The 13,542-nt window shown below is 39.5% G+C and overlaps 3 protein-coding genes across 4 annotated transcripts; 1 reads left to right on the top strand and 2 right to left on the bottom strand.

The window, feature by feature from the left end:
* Positions 1 to 75: 75 nt before the first annotated feature.
* pgls (6-phosphogluconolactonase) lies at positions 76 to 3,354 on the bottom strand. Of its 2 annotated transcripts, none has more exons than XM_008416061.3 (6): positions 3,252 to 3,354; positions 2,223 to 2,493; positions 2,019 to 2,126; positions 1,833 to 1,934; positions 884 to 1,024; positions 76 to 545 (listed from the first exon to the last, which is right to left on the bottom strand). In XM_008416061.3, exons 2-6 carry the CDS (start codon positions 2,484 to 2,486, stop codon positions 399 to 401), a joined length of 762 nt encoding a protein of 253 aa, XP_008414283.1. In that variant the 5' UTR covers positions 2,487 to 2,493; positions 3,252 to 3,354; the 3' UTR covers positions 76 to 398. The 2 variants fall into 2 exon arrangements, with proteins under 2 accessions (XP_008414283.1, XP_008414282.1); XM_008416060.3 differs by lacking the exon at positions 3,252 to 3,354 and adding an exon at positions 2,800 to 2,934.
* LOC103468766 (uncharacterized) lies at positions 3,292 to 8,900 on the top strand. Its single transcript, XM_081610455.1, has 8 exons — positions 3,292 to 3,593; positions 3,671 to 3,764; positions 4,668 to 4,770; positions 4,857 to 5,530; positions 6,516 to 6,837; positions 7,049 to 7,182; positions 7,276 to 7,381; positions 7,452 to 8,900. The coding sequence occupies exons 1-8, from the start codon at positions 3,292 to 3,294 to the stop codon at positions 8,171 to 8,173; spliced, it is 2,457 nt and encodes an 818-aa protein (XP_081466581.1). The 3' UTR covers positions 8,174 to 8,900.
* Positions 8,901 to 12,265, bottom strand: LOC103468764 (uncharacterized). The gene is made up of 4 exons (XM_008416058.3): positions 11,778 to 12,265; positions 11,567 to 11,688; positions 10,435 to 10,540; positions 8,901 to 10,343 (listed from the first exon to the last, which is right to left on the bottom strand). Exons 1-4 carry the CDS (start codon positions 12,055 to 12,057, stop codon positions 9,442 to 9,444), a joined length of 1,410 nt encoding a protein of 469 aa, XP_008414280.2. The 5' UTR covers positions 12,058 to 12,265; the 3' UTR covers positions 8,901 to 9,441.
* Positions 12,266 to 13,542: the final 1,277 nt, after the last annotated feature.

Raw genomic sequence — 13,542 nt, 5'->3', positions numbered from 1 at the left:
ATTTTTTGCTGTCATGTTCAAAGAAAGAGGAAAACAATCTAAAAAAAAATAAAAAATAATTACATCAAGGAAACATTTCTACAGGTACACTGAGACTTTAATCACACTGGGGTATGTTTATAACTTACAAGTCTTAACACACAAAAAAGTGGTAATGCATTAAAAGAATAATACTAATGTAGATGTACAGTAATTACTTTGTTCTTCAGTAAAATTAAGACATCCAACAAATGTCCCAATGCACATTACATTCATACAGCAGCAAAACACAATGTAATTATCCAGAAAGTGTTAAGGTATGTTATTTATATGTATTCTTAAGCACAATTTTACTAATGCAGGAATGTACCATTTTGGATTTTCTGTTGATGTGCTGATTCGTCATCAGACTGAGAGTTTTAAAGTTTGGCTCCTGCACCTGGCCTTTCAACCTGGATAGTCAAGGCGGCAGCTGCAGGGTCATCAATTAGCCAAAACAATTCACCGCTGGTTGGTGCAACACGTGCAGCTGGATACGGCGAAGCTTTTCCATCCTCCAGAACCTCCTGCAAAAAAAAAATAAAAAGATGCAAATCCAATAAAATTTCACAAATAAGCACATTAAGCTCCTCTGTTTTTCTTAGTGTGTCAAAATGGTTGATGATTTTATTACTACATTGTTTTACATTTGCATATGAAAAACCCAAAAGGTTTTGGTTAATTTAATAAATTTTTCTACAAATAGCATGTTTATTGTGACTGTGAAAATAGGATTTATACACAGACGTGCTTTCCGAGTGCAAAATTTGCACACGTGTGAAATGTACATTGCATTTGATAATAAGTAGGGGCATTATATACCATATAAAAAAAATAATATAAATCATATTTTTCCAACCATCACCTTCAAAACAGTGGCTTTGCTTCCACCTGTTGAGACAAAGGCCACACAGCGTGCAGCGTTCACCACTGGGAAAGTCATAGTGACGCGTTGTGGAGGCGGTTTGGGAGAATCACTGATAGGAGCCACAATTTTCTTTGTTTCCTGCATGTGAGATACAGACAAAGGCCAAGACATAACTTTTTACACTTCATATTTCACAAGCAACATACATTAGAATCAGTGGAGATTATCCAGTTATTGATGCACTGCTTCCAGTCTTACTGAATAAGTAATTTGATGTAAAGCATTTTACTTTTTTTGCCAAAGTGGGAACTTTCATCAGTCAGCTTGATGTTGTCAGCTCATGATGGATGATCTGCCCTAATTAGTAGTTGAATTCTGAGAAGGTTGGGGATGGCTTTTATGAGAGAGTAGGTTGAGTTAAAAAGTATAATTGCTCCAATTCAGCTCTAACCCTGACATCAGCTGGACGATGGGAACAGCAGTCTTTAGCTGCTGGTGGCAAAACATTTAATTATTCTGTGTGGGGGAAATGTATGGGACAAGTTCTACATTTAGCATCAACAGCACATCTGTGCAGAAGATGCTGATGACTGACAAACACTTTGAACGTATGTTTAAACCATACACAAAGTATAGCGTAAATGATCTAAACCATCACTAATTAAACTTCAGCTCAAAGGACTCTGTCTTTTATGAGACCAAGACAAGACATGAGAGATGCATCAGGTTTTATTCAAGCTCTACTTTTCTTGAAACATCCATTTTATTTCTACTGTATCAGGTGTGACAGGGAATTACTCAGGTAAAAATAAATACAAACGGAAAAATATAAGACAGCCCGACTCATTGAAAGCCAAATAAAAAAGGGAGACTTAATTTGAGATGTGTTCACAGAAGTGGTTATGTCTTATACACTATACAGACTTTTGTTACAAATGGCAATTACCTCCAGAAGGGGATGACCTGGAAAAAGAGAACATGTGTGTCCGTCTGGTCCCATACCCAGCAGCAACAGGTCAAACACAGGAAACTCTTCACCTGGGAACACCTGTAATTTTGAATTTAAGAATTCAATTAAATTCAAAGAACCAACCAGGTAGAAAAAACATAAAAGCTTGGGATTAATTTGGACCTGTTTCAGTTTACAGGCGTAATCCTCTGCACACTCTGCCACTGGCAGAGAGGAGTCTATCGTTAAGATTCCACTCTCAGGGATGTTGATCTTGGGAAACAACTGATTCTAAAACACAAGAGAAGTCTGGCATTTACTTTAAACGCCATTTGGTGCAAAATACCTTTAGAGCCACATATTTAACTAAGTAACAGGAAATTTGACCTTGTAAAGCCCAAATGTGCTTTCTGGATCATCGAAAGAAACCAGGCGCTCATCACAGAAGCCAATCACCCACTTGCTGCAATCTGGCTGGGGCAGAGCAAGCAGCTCTTTGCTGAGCATAGACACAAGGCTTCCTCCTGAGAGACCCAGGGTGAACCTGCCATGAGAGGCTATGGCCTTCTCGGCCCGAGAGATCACCAGATGGGCCAAGACTGGACCCAGCTCTGCTGAGGAGGGAAAGACCACAACTCTTCTTCCAGCCATCACAGCACTGCAAGAAGAGAGAAAGGTTGCAAAATTAAAGGAAGTGTCAGCTACAAAACAGTTTTGCAACTGTGTGAAAAACGCACGTAGCAAGGCTTTTGTAAACATTTAACAAATATTTTATGATAAAAACTTTTATTTAAACGTGGTTTACTAAACATGTCAGGCTACGTGGGAATTTACTTGTACCCTACTTCAAGTACAGGAGAACCACTAGTCAGTACGTTAATACAAGCGCGTTTCTTAGTACGTAGAAACAACTGCAAACCTAAAATGTAATTTTTTAAATATAGAAACAAATTAAATTTAATACCTTGCAGAGAAAATTCGAAACAGCAGATGGTCATGTGGATTTTCAGTCGGCAAATGAGTAAGTTTAATTCCATGCACTACTTCCTGAACTGACGTTTCATCAGCCAATCATACATCTTGCAACACCGCACTGCTTTCTGGTCGCTGCAGTTCCCGAAAAAGTAGCGTCCAAAATGCTCCAATTAGAATGCAAAGGTGACATTTAGCTAACATTCATCAATATTAACTAACGTTTTGATAAACTAAACAACATATGTCAATATTCCAACTCACTATTACAGCATTTTTGTGTAATTGCTATGCTTCCGCCTCACCGGTAGATGGAGTCAAAGTTTGCTTTTGAACAACTTGAGTTTTACCCTTATGCATGCCTGTACTGTTCTTCTAGCACCAAACAGTGCAACTACATGTTGTTGTAGTCATCACGAAGGAATCCTGACTGTGGCAACTCGCCTGCGTGAATTTTGCTTGTCACGGGAGACCGACGAGAAACATGTCCACAGCCTTCTCCTTCCAGACGCAGCTCGTCTCCATCATGGATGCGCTATCCAAAACAGCTGTGATGGAAATAAGCAAACTGGTGGAGATTGAGTCCAAGATGCTGAAAATAGAAATAACAAGAGGGCGAAATGAAATCGCTTCTCTCACAGAGAAGCTACAGCTGATGGAGAAGTTACTGTTCATGGCTCAAGAGCGAAGGCAGGACACAACAGCAGCAGCAGCAGCAGCAGCAGCATGCTCAGAGATGAGGGAGTCTTCAGAAAATAAAGCTTTTTTGGCTTCAGACAATTCAAAGTATGTATAGTGTTCAATTCTACCCGAAGCTGTTTATCTTGACTGTTTTCTTTGACCTCTAATATTTTGTATTTAAGTGCCCTGCATAGTAGTGGAACCACGTGGGAAAACATACGATCCTCAACAGAGATGGACAGTTTGCACCAAAGTGACGAGCATACTTCACCCGAAGTAAGTACCCAAGCTGAATCAAATACAGTCTATTTTAAACCTGTTTGACTTTAAACAATCATTTCAAAACGTTTCCCACATATACTCTGACAATTGTCCTGTACATTTTCAGCTGAAAAATAAATGATACTGAAATTCAACATGGCGACGCCCATAGACATAGTTTGCAGGACCGCTGATGAACATCATTGTGGGAAATCTAACTTCAGAGGGTGTTCCAGTGTATTTTTTTTCCGACTTCCCAGTCAGAATTTCCTAGTTCTGAGTATAACTGGGACAAAGCATAAATCATGGATTACTAGACCTTGAGGATTGACTTTGGTTACCACTGCTTTAGTTAAAGCCACAGTTTGCAAAGAAATTACTAATGATCAAAAGAATCTCATGGTATAAAGTTATTATTAAGGAGAAATATTCAACATTTCCGTGGCATTATATATATGCTACACCATAAGAAAGGGAAGGAAGTCTCCTATAAATGGGGAAAAAAAATGGAGCATGGGGACATTATGAGGACTGGACATTTCTTCTAAATAGCTTATCCAAATTGGGTGATATTTTACCAAAACCTTTCAGGATAGTTTGTTTTGGTAAAACCACTTTGGTATCACCAGACAGACCATTTCACCCATTTCACTGTGTATACCCAAAGTGAAATGATGAGGAGGTTGCATCATAATCAAGGGTAATGGCCGAGCCAAAGTCCACAACTATCGCTGGTTTGTTTGGTTTTCAGTTGAGCTGCACAAGATAAACATCACAACATATGTGGCAGAAGTTTTCAAATGAGTTATTAGGGTCTGTTTATTTTTTTTCCTAATAAAAACCTGGCATTTTAGCAGAATTGTGTATAATTTTAAAATGTAATCAAGTTTAATTATTTTTTACGTTTGTGCAATTTAGGTTACAAACCCACCAAATGACTTGTCTGAACTGATAGTGGTAAAAGAAGAACCATCAGATGTGGATAACAGAAACACTGAACAAGACGGAACAAATGAAACAAGTGAGTTTTTAGATCGTTTTTGTTTGGCCTTTGCTACATTATGTTGGTTATTGGGAGTATTAACATTTTCTATCTGCTGTCAACAGGAAAGGATGCAGTCATGGATAACCAAATGGCTCCAAATGTGATGCAGCATCCTAAACCAGGTGCAGAACACCAGCAACCTCTGTTCACCAATAGCTTTATGAGTTCAAACAGCCAGCAGCCTCGTGCTGACTCCAGGAGTCAGGAGATGCAGTGGAATCCACAACTAACACTGGCTCACGCTACACTGCAGGAAGGAAAACAAGTGGTTCAAAATGTTGTATCCCAAAACTTCAGCGCATCCAGGAATGTGAAGCTCCACAGTTTTAGGAACTCATCTGCAAAGAGGTTTGGCTGCATGCAGTGTGGCAAGGGTTTCAGATGCTTCAGCCAGCTTGAAATTCACCAGCGAAGTCACACAGGCGAGAAGCCATTCCGGTGCACGCTGTGCGGAAAGCGATACGCCCAGAAAGGCCACCTGTACACACACCAGCGCACACACACCGGGGAAAAGCCCTATCGATGCACTATTTGTGGAAAGGGTTTTATTCAGAAGTGCACCCTTGATATGCATCAGCGCACACACACAGGTGAAAAACCCTTTGTTTGTGTCAGTTGTGGCAAGGGCTTCACAAAGAAGTGTAATCTGAAGAAACATCTGACTCTGCATCTAGATCCTAGCCTAAACGTCTATGGAGGCGAGTCGTTTAGTGGAACAATTATACACGGAACCACATAAAATGACAATGGCTAACATTTATTTCTTTTCTTCATTCTGATTTAAACAGCTACTGGAAAATAAAGTTTACTTTGCTTAAGATATAAATGTGTGTCTAACAGTGCATATTTTGGACACCTCACTGAAAGGTTTTCTGTGCAAAATATCAGAAACTAATGTTTCAACAAGCAAATTTTTTTTTAATAGTCTGATAAAGCCAGTTCCTCTTGAGAACTTACAAATGTATTAATCTGATGCATTATGAAATCAACTAGCATAGGAGAAAGTGCTTCAAATATATAGAAAACACTCCAGGAACTATTAAGTTGCTATTAGCTGAACTAGAAGACGATCATTCATTGCCTTTTTTTGTGTGTCTCAAAAACATGGTTGGACATAGTTGTATGTGAAAATAACTTCGGCTATTACAAATAATCACCACTAGATGGCAACAATTTCAAATAATGTCTAGTTTTAAGTCTGAGTAAAGATCTAGTAACGTATATATCATAGATTTTATATTATTCCCCCCTCTTCTTTTAGAAATATTTTTGCAATAGCTCAACACCGATTTTATATGTTTAAATTTGATTAATAAAGAAGCTTTATATAGCTTTTATTGCGCGTAGGTAAATTAGTAATAGAAAAAACGTGTGAAGGTGTAAAACAGAAGTTCCGAATACATTTGAAAGATAACGACAAATAATGTAATATGTGCTGATTTTGCAACCGCGACCTTCACAGGATAAATATTTTTTTTTATGAATTAATCATACATTAAAGTATTTTTTTAGTCATTAATGTTTTGAGAGATGTTTTACAATACTTGTCTTCTCTGTCCTATGACATTTTCTATCCATATAGTTTCAGCAAAATCCCTATAAATCGAGTTGAGGCAGCAACACACGCTGTTGCCTTAACATACAGTATACATTGTGGTGCTTTCGCCTATAGATTTCCCATAATCCTTTGCGGTACAGCTGTATCACATATTTGATTATAGGAGCGTCGCTACTTCGGGGGAGTAATCTTGCCGAAATTAGAAATACTCAGCTACTTTGGCGAGATGATGTGCGACAGCGCTAACAGGAGTTTTCGGACACAGCTGGCCGTCATCCTGGACAGGCTAACAAAGGCGGCTTTGGCTGAGATCAGCAGCCTGGCTGACGAATGCTCCTCCGTCCTTCACACTGAGATATCTCTGCATAAGACGGAGAACGAGGCGCTGAAGAAGAGGTGCTACTCTCTGGAGGTCCAGCTGAGAGCAGCCAGAGAGGGACATACCTACCCTGCACATGTCAACACCAGCGTCAGGCAACTTTCAGGTCAGAAGCTTGAATCAAGCCTGACACTCAGGGGTTTCCCACCCCCCCTTTTTTTTTGCTGCATAATGCACCCTATGGGCTTGTATTCTGGTTAATATTATTGTTACTTGGAGTTATTGTTTGCTCTCTGCCTGTCTTTGTATAACTGCATGTACAGAAAGGTAACAATCGGCATCAAATTTCAGTATGAGCTCTATTTTTTTCCTTCTAGATCAGCACCATTCTTCTCCAGCCATCGAAGGAGTATTTGGGAAGGATTGGTGCATGGATCTGTGGAGAGAAGAGAAGCTTCACCCTCAGAGAAGACTGCCAATGGAGGCTGCTATGACAAACATAGGAGCAGAGGTCAGCTGTGTGTCTTATTTTTGCAATTCAGTCATATGACGGACTGAATAATGAGGGATGTATTTTTAGCTGTTTCTTGTATGCTGTTGGTAGGCAGCTGACATGATGGGGAGAGAACCTGATCTTATTTTTGTCAAAGAAGAGACGTATGACGATCACCCTATTGGTCAACAGATGAGTTGTGCTGACAACAGGAAAAGTAAGAGTGGAGAGAAATCAAATCAGATTAACTGCCTACAATTTAACTGGATGCATTTTTCATTCTACAGTTGTTGGGATGTTTGAAGATGACGGCATGCTTCACAGATCCGTCGATGAACTGCAGCTTCACTCAGGGGAGTTGAATAATTTCCCCATGATGTCGGACGGACAAATGCTACAGCGGGCACAGCCGACCATCGCGGACAGATTAATAGAGGACGCAGCATTGGGCAGTCTTGTGGAAAACACAAATCCTCCTCCAGCCTCGGTGGAACCCTCAGATTACACGAACTGTCTCCAAACAAACACGACCAAAGAACTCCCCTTTCAGCCCAAACTTGTTAAGGCACCAAAGCGGTTTGACTGTTTATTCTGTGGAAAAATCTTTAACTATTTAAGCAGCTTAAAAGTGCACATCAGGCGGCACTCGGGCGAAAAGCCTTTCAGCTGCTCTGTGTGCGGAAAACGGTTTGCTCAGAAAACGTACCTGAAGCTGCACCAGCGAGTGCACTCTGGTGAAAAGCCTTACAGCTGTCCAGACTGTGGCAAAAGTTTCTCCCAGAAAAGCTCCTTAAACATACACCTTCGAACGCACACGGGTGAAAAGCCTTACAGCTGCGTGGGATGTGGCAAATGCTACGCGTATAAATATGGTTTAAATCACCATCAGTGTTTCAACTGGATGGTCAAACCAGAGGTATTTGACACAGGTCCTCTCAGCACTGCTCAGAGTGACTCGACATGCGGCAGTATATCTTTACTAACATCCAACATGGAGGAAAAATACTGATTTGGAACAAGGAGAGGCGGATTGTGGGATCTATTGTTACCTGTGCTACTGTTTGTCATATTTTTTAGCTAGAGTGGAGAGACTAACGTAGCAGTGGTTAAACAATAGTTGAGCTTATAGGTCCATTATAAGATTATTTATACTCATAAGTGTGAGTTTGACTCATCAGCCAGCAAGAAATGAAAACATCTTGCCTTCATTTCATTGTTGCATGTGTTTGTTCCTAATATATCAAGCCACAGAAGGACTGTCCCAAGAAATACCAAATTACTGACTCTGGGGAAATGGTCCTGGCCGACCTTTAAAACTACCTCCTTGGAACAAAAAGGTGAAACAAGCTTGTTCCTTTGACCAGCTTTATTTGTTCGACACTATTTAGTTCTTTGGCATTAAAATGAAACTGAAGTCATTTTTCCTGAAATATAACTAAAATTGTTTATCTCTTGGTCATATATTTAAATAAGCTCCGCAGGCTGTTATTGATGATATTGTGTTTGAATAGTTACTTTTATGGTTCCACCGTGATTTATGAATCAAAGAGAAATTGTCAACATTCTGTAAATCTGATTTCATGTAGTCTTATTTCATTCCTATGCCTAATAGAAATTGCTTTCTTTGAATGTAAAGCTTGCCTGAGCTGATTCTGTTCCAGAGATGGCTCTAGCAGCATTAATTTTACTAGCATATAACTGAAATTGAGTTTTATTAAATAAAACAAATGAACACATTTGTACATATGACTTCGTTTTAATAAAGGAAAAAAATATAACATGAAAAATGTCAAATAAATTACAAAAACATTTGTTTTCAACACTCCTACCACAATACTAAAGACAAAACATTACCATCAAGACATTAACAGACATTAACATTTAAACTAGTGTAAAAAGTCACATGATGTATTTCACTAATGTAGCTAATAAGACATAACCAGTTAGTGACAAGTTTCTGTTAAGGGTGCACAGATTGCAATTTTCTGGCTGATCGTCAATTACTGGTCTTTAAAAAGCCTGACATTTGGCAACAGTGGAGTGACAACTATAAATGTTCAGACATGACCTGATGGACCGGCCTATCAGTTAAACGTCTCAACGAAGAGCAAAAGAGGACAGTGGTTGATTTTTGGACCCTTGCCGAGGTAGATAAGATGAGTAGATGAGATCGGCTTCACATGTAAGTATCGGCTGATCACCAATCTCCCAAAATTGAGGAAATCGGAGCAAATGTATCGTCCGATCAACTTATCCGTGCACCCCTAGTTTCTGCAGCTACATGTTGCTAGGTTTAGGCTGTTTCTGACTCACTGACCCTCCTCCAACAACCTCACGATTTATGTGTGCCATTAGATGATGATTGAGGTTCACCTTCTGCGTGAAGGTCTTTCCACACTTAACACACAGGAAAGGTCTCTCGCCAGTATGGATGCGTAGATGACATTTTAAATTGCCTTTCTGAGTAAACCTTTTGCCGCACAGGCTGCACCGGTAGGGTTTCTCACCTGTATGGACAACATAGTGAATCCTCAGAGCTGATGGGTTGGCAAAGATCTTGCCGCACAACTCGCACGACTTGCTGATTCTCTGATGTAAAACAGGCGGCACACATCTGTGGGAGTTCAGCTTCTTTTGAGGGAAATGCTGCTTGCAGATGCTGCAGAAGTTTGTCTTATGTGACTTCATGTGGTGTGTCAGTGTGCCCTTGTGAAAGAACTTCCTGCTACATACATGACATGTGAACGTGTTGCTTTTTGGAGCTCTGGTCGTTTTCACACTGACCACATTCAAGTTATTAGGGAAGTCTTTAACAGTGAAACGGCTGTCAGTGCTGTTTGTCGGTAATGTCTGCTGTTCGTCGCGACTGGGTCCGACTGCAGGGCTCGATTCTGCTTCATTGTGACTTGCTTGGACAAACTGAACATCATCATCATCCTCCTCCTCCTCCTCATCATCGTCGTCGTCGTCGTCCTCCACTTCAATTGGTACGATATGGGCGCTAAAGTCCTCTTCTGTTGTATCGTTGATACTGATAAACTGCACAAGTGTTTCCTCTGTACTTTCTAATAACGAATCCTGCTGTCCATCCTGATCAAGTGGCAAGCTGCAAGTACTGCCATTGACAGAGTAATCCACTGACTTCTGATCCGATTCCTCAGCGATGCTTTCTTCCTGTTCTGATGTACAAAGGCAGCAATTTAACTCAGAAAGGAGGAAAAACATTGCTCTATTTGCCCATTCCACTCCAAATCTTCACATATTTCTTACCTTTATTGGAAATTGCTTCCTCATCTGAGTTAGTGGCAGCATTTGGCATCATCTCTTCTTTTTTGATCTCGGCAAGTGTGACTTGGTCCGACTGATCTGCTGTAGGCTGTTAAAGACAAAGTCTTGTTTTAATCTCAAGTTCAAAGAAACACATTTTCAAAAATGGTGTATTATCAGCTGTAATTTGAAATGGAAAGGTTGTTTAACTTCAGTTATTAGAGTCAAATTAGTTATTAGATCAATAGCCGTACAAAATAAATACATTAACTTAGCAAAATACAGAGCATAATTAAAAAAAAAAAAACAGTGGATTTCGGTAAATTCACAACATTCTACCAGTAGTACCAAGGCAGGTGGTTGAAAAAATAAACTTACAGTAAAACGTGTTAATGAAGTAAAAACTAATCAGTTCACCATACTTTACAAAGAGTTTTATTGACACATTACTAATTCTCCTGATCCCTCAACAGAAAACAGCCAACTTAATCAACTAAAGATGAGTAGATTTTTTTTAAATTGAACAAATAGCCTTCAAGATATTATTGCCTCTACCTGCGTTTTAAAAAAATGGTTGGATAGTCTATCAAACCCATTTAAGCTCCAGTTACCATCAAAAAATTGTAATTTTTTATTCTAAATTTCTAATATTTGTATCAAACGTTAATATAAGCAGAATTCATTTTTGTTTTAATGCACAATGTACTTTTTCAACATTTGTATTGGTTAAAATAATCTGCATCGGCTAAATGGATGGACTATTACAATTTAATATTTTAATCTTTGAAATAGTACGGAATTCATACAGGCCTCCTTGTTGAACATTTTATGACATATCTTGAAAAAAATGGGTTTAAGCATCATTTTGGCTACAACCTTTCTCAGGTTAATGTAAATTGAGGGATATAAATTACATTAGAAAAAAATCTTTAAAATATGATCAGTTCAAGTAATGTAATTTAATCAGCCTTCAATTAAAATCAGGTGGGCTGAAGCAAAGAAACACCTTAGACATGCAGGGCAGTGTGCCTTAATTAACATGGGAAACTGTTCATTATTATGCTGTAATATTGATTTGTAAGCACTTCGGTGTCCATAATAACACACAGAATACCCTGGAGTAACCGCTTCTCACCTCATCATCAAGAGGCCCAGGTGAGTCTGTGCATCTCTGGGGACTGCATGGATCTCTGTCCTTCCACAGATTTATACACCAGTCTTTTCCAAAGATCCCCTCTATAGTGGGAGGGCAGGTCACTGGGAAATAGAAAAGAAACAAAGGCAAGTTGGGTAAATCAAAGCGGATCACGTTTGCTCACAATGACCTGCTGTTTATACTCAGATACCATCATGATGCTTCTCGTCTCTGCTGCAGACAGTTTGCACACCTACACTGCAATAACTTCTACTTTTCTTGGGCGCGTCTCTGACCACAGTTGTTAGTTCACACTCCAGACTGTTCACTTTCTCTGTCAGGGCTGAATTGGCAAATAGAAGCCGGGACAGCTCCGACCGCAGCTCGGCTGAGTCCTGGTCCACCAGCTTGCAGACCTGGCTAAACGCAGACTTGGCCATCGTCTCCATGATGGAGGAGAGCTGGGAGTGAATGGAGACGCGGCTCGCCATGACAGACGGCAGAAGTAGAAAGGTTTTCTAGCAATATTTTAAGAAAAATGAACAAAAAAAACAAACTAATGTTCAGGTTTCAACTGGAAAATGTGCAAAATTAAAATAAAAACAATTATTTGCGGCACATGTAGCCAATGGAGCTAATAAGAGTTACCGCTGCACAAAGCGGGACCCAAATAAAAGTTGCAACAATGACGCATTTCCGGCGGATGAGGACGCGACTTCCTGGTTGGAGAGACGGAGAGACAAGAGTCGTCTGGTGATAAATACGATTTAAATTGGGACATGACAACGTTGGATATAGAAAGAAGTGACTGTAATAGTATGGAGTGTAGTGAAGAGGAAGGAAGGAGTGGGCAGAATGAAGATAAAGAGTGGGACTTGGTGGGAAAGGGTGGAAAGAAGCAGCGAGCTGCCGAAAGAAAGAGGAAAAAAGGAAATGAGGAAAGCACTGAAGACACTGAGAATGACGGAATTGAAGAAGGAAAAGAACCACCAAAAAGACAAAACCTGAACATTATAATAAGATTTGATGAAGGAGAAGGAGTTAAGAAGATGGATCCAATTAAACTAACAAAAGCACTAAAAACACATGTTGGGGAAATTAAATATGCTAAAATACTGAGAGACGGAAACCTTTTTATTGGATGTAATTCGGAAGGGCAAGTTGAAAAGGCAAAAAAGCTTGGATGGGTGTGTAAAGTTAAAGTCAGAGCAGTTGTTAAAGTGGGTGAAAAAAGAAATGATGAAAGCAAAGGAATTATCACAGGAGTACCGTTGAGTGTTAACATGAAGGAATTAGTTGAGAATTTGAAAGAAAGAAACAAGGAAATAAAGGGAGCACGGAGAATGACAAGGGGTACAGAGAAGGTTGAAACAGAAACTGTGTTGTTGGAGTTTGAAACAAAAGAAATGCCAAAGGAGGTTTTCTTTGGTTTGATAAGATTTAGTGTCAGAGAATACGTGCCCAAACCAGTGAGGTGCTTCAACTGTCAGGAATTTGGCCATGTTGCAAAAATGTGTAAAGGAAAAAGGAGATGTGCCCGATGTTCTGGAGACCATGAGTATGGTAAATGTGGAGTTGGAGTTAAACCAAAGTGCTGTAGTTGTGGAGGAGAGCATAGTGTTGCTTTTTGGGGATGCGAAGTAATGAAACGACAAACAACTATACAGAAAACAAAAGTTACGCAGAAAGTAACATATGCAGAAGCGTGTAAAGTAGTTGAGAAAGAGAAACAAAATGGGAAATCTCTAACAGGTGAGAAGCAAATAAGCTCAAAAATTATGGAAATGATTGAAAAGAAAATAGAAGAGGAAAAAAAGAAAATGGTGACTTTTATTGCAGGAGTTATAAATGCAACATCGGACGTGAAATCAAAAACGGAAAGGATTCAGATTATTGTGAAGGCAGCATGCCATAGCTTAGACTTAAAGAATATTCGGTGGGAAGACATAAGGGGAGAGCTGTGTAGTCAAGCAAGT

The sequence above is a fragment of the Poecilia reticulata genome, chromosome 8 (genome assembly GCF_904066995.2).
Source record: "Poecilia reticulata chromosome 8, P_reticulata-male-v2, whole genome shotgun sequence".
In the NCBI taxonomy this organism is placed as follows: Eukaryota; Metazoa; Chordata; class Actinopteri; order Cyprinodontiformes; family Poeciliidae; genus Poecilia; species Poecilia reticulata.
The sequence above is the reverse complement of the archived record's forward strand: the minus strand, read 5'-3'. Positions and strand labels throughout refer to the sequence as shown.